The sequence below is a fragment of the Cavia porcellus genome, unplaced genomic scaffold, assembly GCF_034190915.1.
Source record: "Cavia porcellus strain 051 isolate PalLab524CR breed Dunkin Hartley unplaced genomic scaffold, mCavPor4.1 scaffold_19, whole genome shotgun sequence".
Classification (NCBI taxonomy): Eukaryota; Metazoa; Chordata; class Mammalia; order Rodentia; family Caviidae; genus Cavia; species Cavia porcellus.
The window spans coordinates 31,309,047-31,321,671 of record NW_026947502.1 but is presented as its reverse complement, the minus strand read 5'-3'; the positions used below and the strand labels follow the sequence as shown (position 1 = coordinate 31,321,671).

At 53.5% G+C, this 12,625-nt stretch overlaps 1 protein-coding gene and 1 long non-coding RNA gene across 11 annotated transcripts in view; one reads left to right on the top strand and one right to left on the bottom strand.

The window, feature by feature from the left end:
* Positions 1-4,322, bottom strand: part of LOC134471625 (uncharacterized) — a 20,064-nt gene extending 15,742 nt beyond the window's left edge. The window contains exon 1 of the long non-coding RNA XR_010041126.1: positions 4,096-4,322. This is a non-coding gene — a long non-coding RNA (uncharacterized LOC134471625). The remainder of the gene's footprint in view (positions 1-4,095) is intronic.
* The window catches only part of Pdlim7 (PDZ and LIM domain 7), a 15,144-nt gene extending 2,519 nt beyond the window's left edge, over positions 1-12,625 (top strand). For 2 of the 10 annotated variants that reach the window (XM_023566464.2, XM_023566465.2), the window contains exons 3-14: positions 2,322-2,473; positions 2,561-2,591; positions 3,054-3,172; positions 3,557-3,577; positions 3,806-3,942; positions 4,040-4,076; positions 5,083-5,153; positions 5,302-5,533; positions 6,161-6,341; positions 11,793-11,913; positions 12,027-12,142; positions 12,281-12,625. In XM_023566464.2, the coding sequence (XP_023422232.1) occupies positions 2,322-2,473; positions 2,561-2,591; positions 3,054-3,172; positions 3,557-3,577; positions 3,806-3,942; positions 4,040-4,076; positions 5,083-5,153; positions 5,302-5,533; positions 6,161-6,341; positions 11,793-11,913; positions 12,027-12,142; positions 12,281-12,367 (1,305 nt within the window). In that variant the 3' untranslated portion in view covers positions 12,368-12,625. Of the gene's footprint in view, positions 1-2,321; positions 2,474-2,560; positions 2,592-3,053; positions 3,173-3,556; positions 3,578-3,805; positions 3,943-4,039; positions 4,077-4,321; positions 4,701-5,082; positions 5,154-5,301; positions 5,534-6,160; positions 6,342-11,792; positions 11,914-12,026; positions 12,143-12,280 lie in introns of those variants that run through there. The other 8 variants (XM_013156131.3, XM_013156132.3, XM_023566467.2 and 5 more) reach the window with 8 other exon arrangements.

Below are 12,625 nucleotides of genomic sequence, written 5' to 3'. Positions count from 1 at the left end.
AGACTGGCCTTGAATTCACTTTGTAGCCCAGACTGGCCTCAAACTCAGCAATCCTCCTGCCTCAGCCTCTCCAGTACTGGGGTTACAGGCGTGGGCCACCACTCAGGCTGCAGCCTTAGTTTCTTCATTGATGAAATGACCTTTCAAATGTTGCCTGTTGGGGGCACTCTGGGCCTGTGCTCCTGTTCTATGGCCCTGTTCTATGGGTGGAGCCACCAGTTGAGCCCAGCAGTAGAGTTGGATCCTACCCCGGATGGGTAGGGTGGTCTTTCCTGAGCTGGGCCAGCCCCCTACCCCTCCCCTGACCCTAGAGTGCAGGGAGAAGGGAGGGGCTAGGGCTGGCTGTAGGCCCGGCCTGGGAGATGAGGTAATGTCTGGGACTGGGGGGTTGGGTAGCTCAGTGAATCTCTCAGGCTGACTCACCCCTATCCCTACTGTGTCCAGCCCCCTGACTTTTCCCCTCCTTAATCCTTGGGCCCCCAGCCCAAGCTGTTTCCTTCCCCTCCTAGCCACCTCCCCAGGAGCTCTCCTGTGCTTCTGTATCTCTTTGACTATGTGCTACCCTTCATGTGCTTCCTGCCCTCCTTCCTCCAGGGAAGAAAGGAATCCCTCACCCTGACACACATACCCGTATTCCAGGAGCCAGCTACTCCTCCCTGCTCCAAGACCCCCACCTTGGGCATAGCCTGCGCCTCCCAAGAATCAGGGAGTGGCTGAACCAGATTTACCTAATACTGACTCACCAGGACCTTCAATAAGTCACTTCCTTTCCAGGATGTCACTTCCCTGTGCCCATTTTAAGGGGTTACACTGAAATGAAGGAAAGTTGGATATCCAGGTCCTAAACCCAGTCAGAAACTCATTGGGACTTTCTAGGTATATTAGTGCCACTGTTGGGTCCTCAGCCTGGAGAGATGGAAGCTTAGGATCAGGGTCAAATCCAAGCCATGCCCTTTTGGGGGGTGACTTGAAGGTGCTAAATCTCTGTTTTCCTATCTGTGAAATGGGTATAAGCACAGACTCCTCCACAGGGTTATGAGCAGGATTCAGTGTCAGTATATGGCAATTATAGGTGTTTAGTACATGTAAGCCACTATGTTTACTACTGTATTTACTATTTAGCAGGTGAAAAAGGAGCCAGCGGCTCTCTACTTATTTAACATCCCTTGCAAGAATGACATAGAGCTGTCAAACCCAGCTCTCACTTTTGCCTCAGTGCTAGTCCCTCTGCCTCCAGCCTCTTTCTAGAACCCCTGAGTTCCCTCCTTCCTGCTTTAGCAAACTGTACCAACCCACCTGAGGAGGCTCTGGGGGCCTTAAGCAGTCTGTTCTGCCCCATTTCCACCACCACTTATGAAGTATAAGATAGGCTTGCTTGGTGCCATGCCAGGCCCCTTACCAGGTGGCTGGGTGGCCCCACTGACAAAGACCCACAGACAGTTCCCTGCCTATGTTTCTGGGGCTGAGCTACATAGACCCAATAGGCTTTTCAGGGTCAATTTTGTCAGGCTCCTGGAAATATCCCATCCTGGACCTGAAAACTGCTAGTGGCACCTGTGACAGTTAAGGCCAAAGTTTGTTTCCTTCCTGAGGTATTGGAGACTTAGATAAATGGCCTTTTTTACTGCTTGGCCTTCATTCTCCTTTGACTGAGGCTGCTTCCCAGAAATCATCAGCTAATGCAAATGGCCACCATTCCACCCCGCCTGCTGTGTCCCTTCATTTGCTCCACAAACCAGAGATTCCCAACTTAGAGCCCAAAGGACTGAAGGGAGTTGGGTGCAGCCTGCAGCACTGCAGCTGACTCCTTGGTCTGTTCAGGCACCGCTCACAGGGAACCTGGCAATGGCAAGTCCTTATTCCTGCCCCTTACTGGGGTCCAGGCAGATTCCCGCAGAGGCCCAGCACTGGGTGGGTGCTTCAGGGAAAGAGGTCAGTGAGTGCACCTAGCAGTGCCAGGGAAGAAGCTGCCACATACACAAACTAGAGGGTATATTTGGTAGGTGGACTAGTCTGGGCAGGAGGCCAGCAGGGCCTGCAAAGGCTATGGTCATTGGCTAGAAGTTTGGGTTTTAGCCTGAGGGTGGCTGTTGAGGTCATAGCAGTATCTGGGCTATGAGGGAGGGGCAAGGTGAAAAAATACAGAGTGTGATGGGAGAAACTGTGGCTTCAGCGAGCACTACCACCTCTCAGGTCACTTCAGTATCCAACAGCTACCCAGCAAAATGACTGGGTTCTAAAAAAGAGGCAGCATAGGGTAAGCAGGGTTGATTAACATTAGCTTGTTTGAGCTGCTGAATTGTGATCCTTCCTCCCTGCAGCTCACACCTGGAGGCAAAGCTGCGCAGGCTGGCGTGGCAGTGGGTGACTGGGTGCTGAGCATTGACGGCGAGAATGCAGGGAGCCTCACGCACATTGAAGCCCAGAACAAGATCCGTGCCTGCGGGGAGCGCCTTAGCCTGGGTCTCAGCAGGTGTGGGCCCTGGCCGGCAGGGGGTGGGGATGTCATCTGGCCTGACCTGCCATTACCCTGCCATTACCGCTTCTCTTTCTCCTCCAGGCCCCAGCCAGTTCAGAGCAAACCACAGAAGGTAGGCTGCGGGTGGACATCTGGGCTGCGGGTGGGAGGGGCTTGACTCTTGAGCTGACCAGCCATCCGTGGTACGGCCTCAGTGCTTCCATCCTGGCCATCCTGGCCGCGAGTTGAAGCTAGATGCTAGAATGGCAGGGTCTGGAGAATTGGGAGTGGACCCGGGGGCTGCCGCACGGTCTGGGCACACGCATGTCTGCCTGTCTGTCCGCCTGCCTCCTTCCTACCGGCCTGTGCTGCGCGCCCGCCTACACTTGGTCCTCCCTTGGTCCTGGAGGCTGAGATCATCACTCCCAAACAGGCCCCTTGAAACTTGAGTCGCCCCCTTCCCCATAGCCTTCGGCCAGATGTGTGGGGGCGGAGCTGGAGCTGCCGCTGGCCTTTCCAGGGTGGGGCACCCCACTCCCACTCAAGTCCCCACCCCCTGCCCGCCCTGTCCCTGCCCGGCTCTGTCTCTGCCCAGGCCCTGGCCCCCGCCGCGGAACCCCCGCGGTACACCTTTGCACCCAGCGCCTCCCTCAACAAGACGGCCCGGCCCTTTGGGGCGCCCCTGCCTGCTGACAGCGCCCCGCAGCAGAATGGGTACGTCAGCCCCTGCCCGCCCACGCCGTCCAGTCCTTTCTTGGCCCCAAGCCCGCTGCGCACTGCTGCTCCGTCTGTGCTAAGCCCCAGCCCGGCGGGAACCGTGCGGCAGCGACCCCTGGCGGCCGGGGCGGGGGCTGCAGGCACAGGGCCCCTCCCAAGGGTTTTGTTCCTGAGAAGGCACTGTCCTGGGGGCTGGGGATGGCTCTGGATGGGCCGGACCCCCCTCCTGCCCCCGCCAGCGGCCTGGGGTTGAGGTGTGGCTTTGAGCCACCTGAGCCTCAGATATTCTGCCTCGTGCCCCCCTACTCTGACCCTTCCCCATCTTTCTTCCTCTCCCTGTATCTGTCCCTTTATCTGTCCATCTGTCTGTTTCCTTCACAGGTGCAGACCCCTGACAAGTCAGTGAGCCCCCCTGCCTGTTCCTTTTCTCCTTCCTTTCGGCACTCTGGGCGGTGGCCCCTCCTTACCCTGGCTGCCCTCTCTCACTTACCTTCCCACCCCACCCCAGCAGGGCCCTTGGTCTCGCCTTACCCCCTCACCTGTCACCCTAACCCATGGGTACAAACCTGGGAGGGGCTGCCCCCACTGCCCATAGTAGCGTGTGGTTCTGAGCTCCCCACCTTCCCACAGACAGCCGTTCCGACCGCTGGTCCCCGATGCCAGCAAGCAGCGGCTGATGGAGGATACCGAGGATTGGCGGCCGCGGCCTGGGACAGGCCAGTCTCGCTCCTTCCGGATCCTTGCCCACCTCACGGGCACCGAGTTCAGTAAGTGCCAGCCATGGCCTGGGCCTGACCCTCTGTGGGACTCAGAGGCTGGGGTGACCCTCCTTTCTCTTGGTCAATGTCTGTTTCTGCCCTCCAGTGCAAGACCCGGATGAGGAGCATCTGAAGAAATCAAGGTAAAAGGCTAGTACTCACCTGGCTCCCAGCTTCTGCCTGCTCCATCCCAGCCACTTCTCCTTTGATTGCTTCTGGCCCACCCCCGCCAGAACGCTCCTTCCTTCCTTCCTTCCGTCCTTCCGTCATTCCTTGCTTCCTTCCGTTCTTCCTTCCTTCCTTCGGCTCTTCCTACCATCCTCCCTCCCTACTTCCCTTGCATCTCTCCTTCCTTTTACTTCCTTTTCCTTCTCTCTCTGCCCCTCAGGGAAAAGTATGTCCTGGAGCTACAGAGCCCACGCTACACCCGCCTCCGGGACTGGCACCACCAGCGCTCTGCCCACGTGCTCAACGTGCAGTCATAGCTCACCTCTCCAGCAGGCTGTCCCTTTGCCTGTCTCTCTCTGTCCCTCCCTCCCTCTCTCTCTCTCTCTCTCTGTTCCTCCTGCCCAGGGCACTCTAGCTTCTGCCTACCTCACCTACCCTTTTTCTGCCCCTAGCCTGAGCCTCCTGCTGGACCGACCCTAGCAGCCCACCTGGTACAGGTCCTGGCTTTGTCTGACACTGCCTTCCCTCCTTGCCCTGCGGTACTGCTGTGTGCCAGGGCTGTGCTATCTCTGGCATGGAAATAAACATTCTCAACCTGCTTTTTCTGCCTCTGTTTTCTGTCTTTGTTGGCCTGGTTTGCATTTTGGGTATGGGCGTGTTTGATAGTTCAGTGTCAGTGTGGGCCCTGCCTGTGTCTGTCTTAGTGGGAGGGTTCACCTTACCACAGTGGCTCTGTGGGAGAAGAGCCCCAAGAGTTATCTCAGGAGTAGGAGCCCTGTCCCATCTTCTAGGCCTAAACCACAGACCAGATACCTGGAACCTAGCTGTGAGAAGCAGCCCCTCCCATGTCTACCCCAGAGAGACCCAGAGTTCAGCCCAGTAACTCATGCACCCAGAGATCTCCCATGGGGCCAGCAGGACTAAAGTTGGGGGTAGTGGGGCATGCTAGGAGCCTCAGCCATGCAGAGCCTTGAATGGCAGATCTTGCAGCCAGGTGCCCAGGACAGAAGCCCCAGCCCCAGCCTCAGCGACACCCCAGGAACCCTGGCCTGGTGAGAGAATGGACTTCACCTGGGGAGGAGTGGGGTGTCATTAGGGATATGGGGGTTTCGGGTCCCTCTAAATGGCCCCAAGGTTCTACCCTCCATCCTTTGGGGTTCCTGGGCACCCCCACTGGAGCCATTTCCTCGGCCCTGGCAGGCCCCACCACCCCCAGCCCCACCAGCCGCCCACCCTGGGCTGTGGACCCTGCATTTGCTGAGCGCTATGCCCCGGACAAAACAAGCACGGTGCTGACCCGGCACAGCCAGCCAGCCACACCCACACCTCTGCAGAACCGCACCTCCATCGTGCAGGCCGCTGCCGGAGGGGGCGCCGGAGGAGCCAACAATGGCAAGACTCCCGTGTGCCACCAGTGCCACAAGGTCATCCGGTGGGTGGCCTTTTCCTCCTCCCTGCCCTGGCCTTTTCTGCCCTCCCTACCTATCTTACCTTAGCTGCTACTGCCGGGAGTGAGGGAGGGTTTGGTTTCCAGCTGGAGTTGGGTAGGGACCTGGCCTGGCTCTTCAGATTCTTAGTCCCACTCTGTGTACCTCTCCCCAGTGCCCCATCCACACCAAGCTCTAGCAAAGTTTGATGCAGTGGAGTGAAATGGAGGAAGGTGCCATTTCAACCTCACCCAGAAGCTGCATTGCTAGACTCACTGCATTCTGGACAAAGAAGGGCCTGTCCCTTCCCAGCCCTTCTGCATCTGTCAGAGCTGCAGGTCCTGCCCCAGGCCAGATGGACAGGACAGGATCTGTTCTGGCATTCAGCATTCTGGCCTCCTTTGTCCTGGGGCACAGTCCCTTGGGGGTGTCTCATTAGGCTCAAGCCATCAGCTCCTATTCTGTTCTCCTGACTCTGAAACTCTGGCCTGTCATCGAAGCAGTGCAGTGTGAAAAAGCTGGCTCTCTTTAAGCTTCATCACTCTTCTGTGTGACCCTGGGCTTGTTCCTTCCTAAGCCCATCTTAGAACTCCTGCCTTATTTGCATATATTCCCTCCTCTCCCTCCCTCAGGGGCCGATACCTGGTGGCACTGGGCCACGCGTACCACCCAGAGGAGTTTGTGTGCAGCCAGTGTGGAAAGATCCTGGAAGAGGGCGGCTTCTTTGAGGAGAAGGGGGCTGTCTTCTGCCCACCCTGCTATGATGTGCGCTATGCACCCAGCTGTGCCAAGTGCAAGAAGACGATCACAGGCGTGAGTGGGGCTGGTGGGTGGGTGACCAGTCAGGAAGACGAGCATCACACCCAGGGTTCTCGCTTCAAAAATATATCAACTCTAATAACTGGATACGATGGTCATTGGGACTGTCGCTTGCCTGTTTTCACCCATCTTGGCTTCATTTCCTGGAAAATGATGAAGCTAGGACCTCAGTTCCTCCACAGTTCCATCTCCTCATCCCTGTACCACAAATCAGAGAGCACCTCTGTTCCAGCTGGTGTGTCTGAATTCAATGTGCTGTTGCACCTGGCCTGACTTGGGTTGTCACCTAACTGTCTGATCTGAACTAGGTGACTCTGCTTTAGCAGCCTTGAGTTACACTCACCTCTGGACCTGGGGTGAAATGGCTCCACCTAAGCCACAGATGAAAGCGAGGGATGGGTAGTTGTATAAAACCACAATGACAGTATCCCAAGAAGGCAAATGATGCACCAGGGACAGTGGCTAATACCTGTAGTGCCAGCATTGGGAGACGCCGGGCGAGGCAGGATGATGTCCATTAGTATAACTCATGTTATGTGGACTGTGTAACAAAACTATGTCTTTAAAAAAGTGGGGAGGGGGCTTGAGGATGCAGATCTGTGGTGCAGTACCCCTAGATTCCATCGCCAGTACCAGAAAAAGAAAAAAGGCAGGGGATGCTGTCCAGGCAGAGATGGCCACTGTACCAATTAGGATTGCATTTGGCAAGAGATTTACATAGAGCAGGTTATTTATTTCAATCCCAGGAATTCCAAGATTGGAACAGCAGCTAAAAAAATGCCTTTGGATGCAGGCCTCTTCTTACCTTGTGGCTCCAGAATCATTAGCACTGTAGACCTTTGTCTCTAACCTTACAGTGTCAAGGTTGCCACATGGCTGTTAAAATTCCAAACAGCAGAGGGAAGGGCAAATAGCACCCTTTGTTGGGAAACGGATGCCAGGGAGCAAACTCAGGGCCCAGCACATATGAAGCACACGCCCTGTGCTGAGCTACACCAACAACAAAAGCATTGTTTCAACAAGATTTTGTCTTTTTAAAAAAATTTTCTATTAGTACATATTTGCAGTATGTAATGATTACATTCTTTGTGGGGAACTGATATGTATATATAATGCACCTCTTTTTTTTTTTTTTCTGTTTTCTTTGGAGACAGGGTCTCACTATGTAGTTCAGGCTGGCCTTGAACTTGTGATCCTCCTGCCTCTGTATCCCAAGTAATTACAGGCCTGTGCCACCAAGCTGGGCAACAAGGTTTTGTTTTTGAACTCAAAAGCAAAGACAGGAACTGGCATCACCTTTCTAATATTGGCTGTAACTGTTATCATCTGACTTGTTGGGCTGCAAGGGAATCGGAAAGTTCCCTATACTTGTTGGCTCCAGGATCCCCCAGATACCAAAATCCAAAGATGCTCAAGTCCTAGCAGTAGGGGCTAGGGATTTAGCTCAGCGGCATAAGTGCCTGCCTTGCAAGCATGTGGTCACGAGTTTGATCCCTGGTACTGGTAAAAATAAATAAATAAAATAGAACAGTATTTGCATGTAACCTACCAATGTCCCAATGTCCTCCATATACTTGTTTTGTTTTGAAAACAGGGTCTGACTGTGTAGTTCAGGGTAGCCTTGAGTTCACTACATAGTCCACACTGACCTCAAACTTGGGGTGACCCTCCCAAGGGCTGGCATTACAAGTGTGTACCACTATACCTGGCTTCCTGTATACTTTGGGGGTTTTTGTTTGTTTTTCTTTATCTTTGTACCAGGAATTGAACTCAGGACCTTGCTCTTGCCAGGCAGGCACTTTGCCACTGTATCCGTGGTCCTCCTTTTTTTTTTTTTTTTTTGTGAGACAGGATCTCACTATGTAGTTCAGGTTGGCCTTCAACTTGATATGTAGCCCAGCTTGTCCTTGAACTCATAGTGATCCTCCTGCCTCAGCCTCCCATATACTTTGAGTCATCTCTAGATTACTGATACTACCTAATACAACGTGAATTTTATGTAAATGATTGTTATATTGTTTAGGGGGTAATAACAAGGGGAAAAACTACACTTCCATATAGGTGCAGTTTTTTCCCAAATATTTTTGATCTGTGGTTGGTTGAATCCATGGATGAGAAACCTATAGGTGCCAAGGGACAGCTGCATATTAACTCTCCAGCCTCAGAATAGAAGGGCACTGTGGAAGAAGAGTCTAATCCAGTATCCACTGCTTCTAATGCACAAAAAGAGCTGAGACTGGAAAGAAGCTTAATGGGCTTTTTAGTTTTGGTTTTGTTTTAAAGACAGTCTCACTATGCACTTCAGGCTGGCCTTGAACTCACAGCAATCTTCCTGCCCCATCCTCCCGAGTGCTTACATGTGTGTGCCACCAGGCCCAGCCTAGTTTGATGGGTTTTATGCACACTGGCAAAATGGGAAAGGCCGAAATTCAGACTCAAAATTAAGATTCAAGCTCTTGTTCTTCCCACAGAGACTCAATGCAGAACAAAGCCCATGCAGAATAAAGCCCATGCAGGTTTCTTATAGGGAAACCTGGCTCCTGCCCAGAGCTGGGCTTAGGACATCCTCAGTGTGTATTAAGAGCTTAAGAGTAATGGACCATCCATCTTCGCCTATTCATTACCTTTAGTAAATGCGGACAGTGTGCCTAGCAGTGTGTCACATGCTGGGAACGCGTTGGGAACAAGGCAGATGTGGGCCCTGCCCCCAGTGCTCACAGTGGGCCAGGTGGAGCTTTGAGGGGATCATAGGCTGTGTGTTCTTTATTTGCAGGGGAGAAATGAGACAGTACAGGCAGGGTTGACGGGCTGGGTTTTGCTGTACATACGTGTACAGCATATATGGGGAAACAGTAGCAGAGACCTGGCCCCATCTGGGGGCCATCTCAGCCCACTGTGCTCTCATGTCTAGCATACCAGCCCTTCATATTCCATTCATACTCCAGCCATGTGACCCTCTCCATTTTACCAGGAGTTCTGGTTCTTCTACCACAGAGCCTTTGCACACTCTTAGCATCCTTTCTGCCTTACTCCTCACCGGGGACTGAACTATCACATCTTCAGGAACACTCACTCTCCCTACCAGGTCAGCCCCCTCCCCGGTTTTCTCCCCACCCCTAAATCCTTTGGCCATCTCCCTTCCCCAGCTGTGAGCTCATGGGCTAAGAACAGGGTTGTCTGTGCCAAGCACTGTACCTCACATAAGAACTGGTCAGTAAACACTTGAACAAGTGGACGGAAGTGGCCTCTAAGTGGAACTTGAACATGAGTGGAAATTTGCTCAGAGAAGACGCAAGCAGAGGAATAGCTTGTGTTGCAGAAAGTATTAGAAGCGGGCAGAGGCCCAGTTCAGATTTGGAGCTGAGTGACGGAGGTCGTCAGGTGGAAGTTTCCTCGGGGGCAGGGTAGAAAGTAGAGCTGGAGCCAGGAAATTTGAGCCTGCTGGGGCCTGGGCCAGGATACTCGGCATGCCAGCAGCAGACAGATTTAGTTCACCCAGGCAGGGAGAAACAAATTGATAACTGGCCCACGGGTCTATTAAATACTGGCAGAAACCTGCTCCCAGTTCTGGCTCCAGCCAGGGGCACCCCACCCCTGCAGAAGCTCCCTCTCCCACCATGATGCCTTGTCCCTTAAAGCAGGCAACGCCAGGTGGTGGGAAGAACCAGCTCTGGAGCTAGCCAGGGGTGGGCACAAAACCTGTTTCTAGCTTCTGTTGGCTGAGTAGATTGGAGCAGGTCTCTTTCTCTGGGCCTCAGTAATTCCTGGCCAGCTTGATTTCAAGATACATATAAGATATGAGATAGATGTAAAGGGCACAAACAAGCCATATGGCTGTCACCCACATTTGTATAACTTGCTTGGCCACACTTGCATTCTTAAATGAGTGGTCATCGTTTAAAAACCGGGGCTAGGAATACAGCTCAGTGGTAAGCACTTGTCTAGCATTCTTGAGTTACTAGGTTTTATCCCCTGCCCTGCAAAAAGAAAAGGGAAAAAAATGTAAAGCAGAAGATTTAACTCTTAACACTAGTTTTCAGCCCGAACCACCTAGGCAGCCCTGAATAACCACTTCCCACAGAAACAGAACAGGAAGTGTCCTCCATGGCAGTCCCAACCTTACCCAAATACAGATTGAATCTGATTCTCCTGGCCTCAAATTGGGGGCCATTCTTAAGCAGCCCTGCAAGGGCAAGTTCACAAGGACAACCATGTCTCCAGGCAAGGTAAAACTAGGCCAGGTCACCTCATGCTGTCCTCTGCTCACTCTAGATGTGAATGCTGCTGCCCTGGTTGGCTTGAGGGTCCAGAGTTGAACAGCTCAGCTCTAGTGTGAGCCCATCCCATAAACCTCTGCTTCCTCCCATCTCTGGTGGAGCCAGGCTAAGTCTACTCCCACAGGTGAATGAGGAGTCAGCATGGGCCAGGTGTGGTTGGGGCAGACCCACTAATAGAGTGGGCGCTGCTTCATACCCTCCTTGTCCAAGATGTGGCCAAAAGAATGGGACAGACAGACAGTGAGTAGGAGACACAAGTTATCCAGTAGTGTGCTAGCAGGATATTAGGAGCAGAGTAAAGGATGCCAGGAGCATGGCAAGGGTGGCAGGCTGGCAAATCTACTGGTATGTCAATGGCCCATCAGGGACAGTGATGTTTGTGCAGACACTTAAAGGAGGCAGGGCAGCCTTGAGATTTGTGGCAAGAGTGATGAGACAGAGGGGACAGTGTAAAGTAGCAGGACTGTTCCTGGCATTTCAGAGAGGCCAGTGTGTCTGGCTTAGCATGAGAACATGAGGGGAATCACCAGAGCCTCGCAAGTGTGAGGTCATGAGTTCAATCCCTGGTACAAAAAAAAAAAAAAAAAAAAGAATGTGAGGGGAGAGGGTTTGGGTGGGATGGGGGAACAGGCCGAACCTGCTGGCCTCTGGGCCTTGCTGTTTTTTGTTTGTTTGTTTGGATAAGCAAGAAATCTTGCAGGAGTCTGAGCAAGGGCTACAGACTGGTGTGAGCTGAAGACATTCACTGATGCCAGGAAGAGGGCTGTCTGTAGGGACAAATGTTGGAGTATGGACACCAGTTTTATGCAATACTCAGAGACAGCCATGGCTCATGTCAGGGACATGGATGGGAGATGGATATGTCCTAAAGGTGGGTCCCAGAGGATTTACTGGCAGATCTGATGTGGGATGTAAGAGAAAGCAGGAAATTGGGCCTGAGTGGATGAAGGAGGGTGTCGCCGCCCACTCTGGGAAGAGCGAGTTGCAGTGTGGACACTGGGAGCTGATTCTGGGCATGGCAAGTCCGAGAGGCCGACATCTGTGTGGAGATCTGAGATGGCCCCAGAGCCACAGGGGTTGTGGGTGTGCACAGGCAGTATTTACCAGGAGGGGAGGGCGACCCAAGACCAGCTTCCCGTGACCTGAACCATGATTGCTGCCCCCTCAGGAGATCATGCACGCGCTGAAGATGACCTGGCATGTGCACTGTTTCACCTGCACGGCTTGCAAGACGCCCATTCGCAACAGGGCCTTCTACATGGAAGATGGGGTGCCCTACTGCGAGCGAGGTACAGGCTAGGGGTGGCCCAGGGAGAGAAGGAAGGGACAAGGCCAAAAATGTGGGGGGACGAGGTGAGAGGCAGGTGTGAATCCAGGTTCCTTTCTCTACTTCTGTTCCCAGACTATGAGAAGATGTTTGGCACGAAATGCCGCGGCTGTGACTTCAAGATCGATGCTGGGGACCGCTTCCTGGAAGCACTAGGTTTCAGCTGGCATGACACGTGCTTCGTTTGTGCGGTGAGAGTCCTAGCCCTCAGCTTTGAGCACTGACCCACAGCCTTCTCTGCATTCCTGCCTGTGGGATATATAAAAGGTTGGGAAGGGACCTCTCCTGCTATCCTCAATCCCACGTGACTGAACCTTTCCCGTCCCCAGATATGTCAGATCAATCTGGAAGGAAAGACCTTCTATTCCAAGAAGGACAAGCCCCTTTGCAAGAGCCATGCCTTCTCCCACGTGTGAGCCCCTTTGCCCACTATTGGCTGGCCCCACCTAGCCCAAACGGGGAGGGGTCTGGAGTCACCCCCAACATTTCTGCTGGAGCCAGCAGTGGTTGCTCCAACCCCAACTCCTGGCTGAAGCCTGGGGTTCCCTGGACACCGTCCCACCTCTTCACTCCCTTCCCCTCACCTCTCCCTCCCCCCACTCTCTCACTCTGGTGCTGGCCACACTGGCCCCTGTTCACTCCAGTGCCACAATAAACCTGTATCCAGCTGTGGA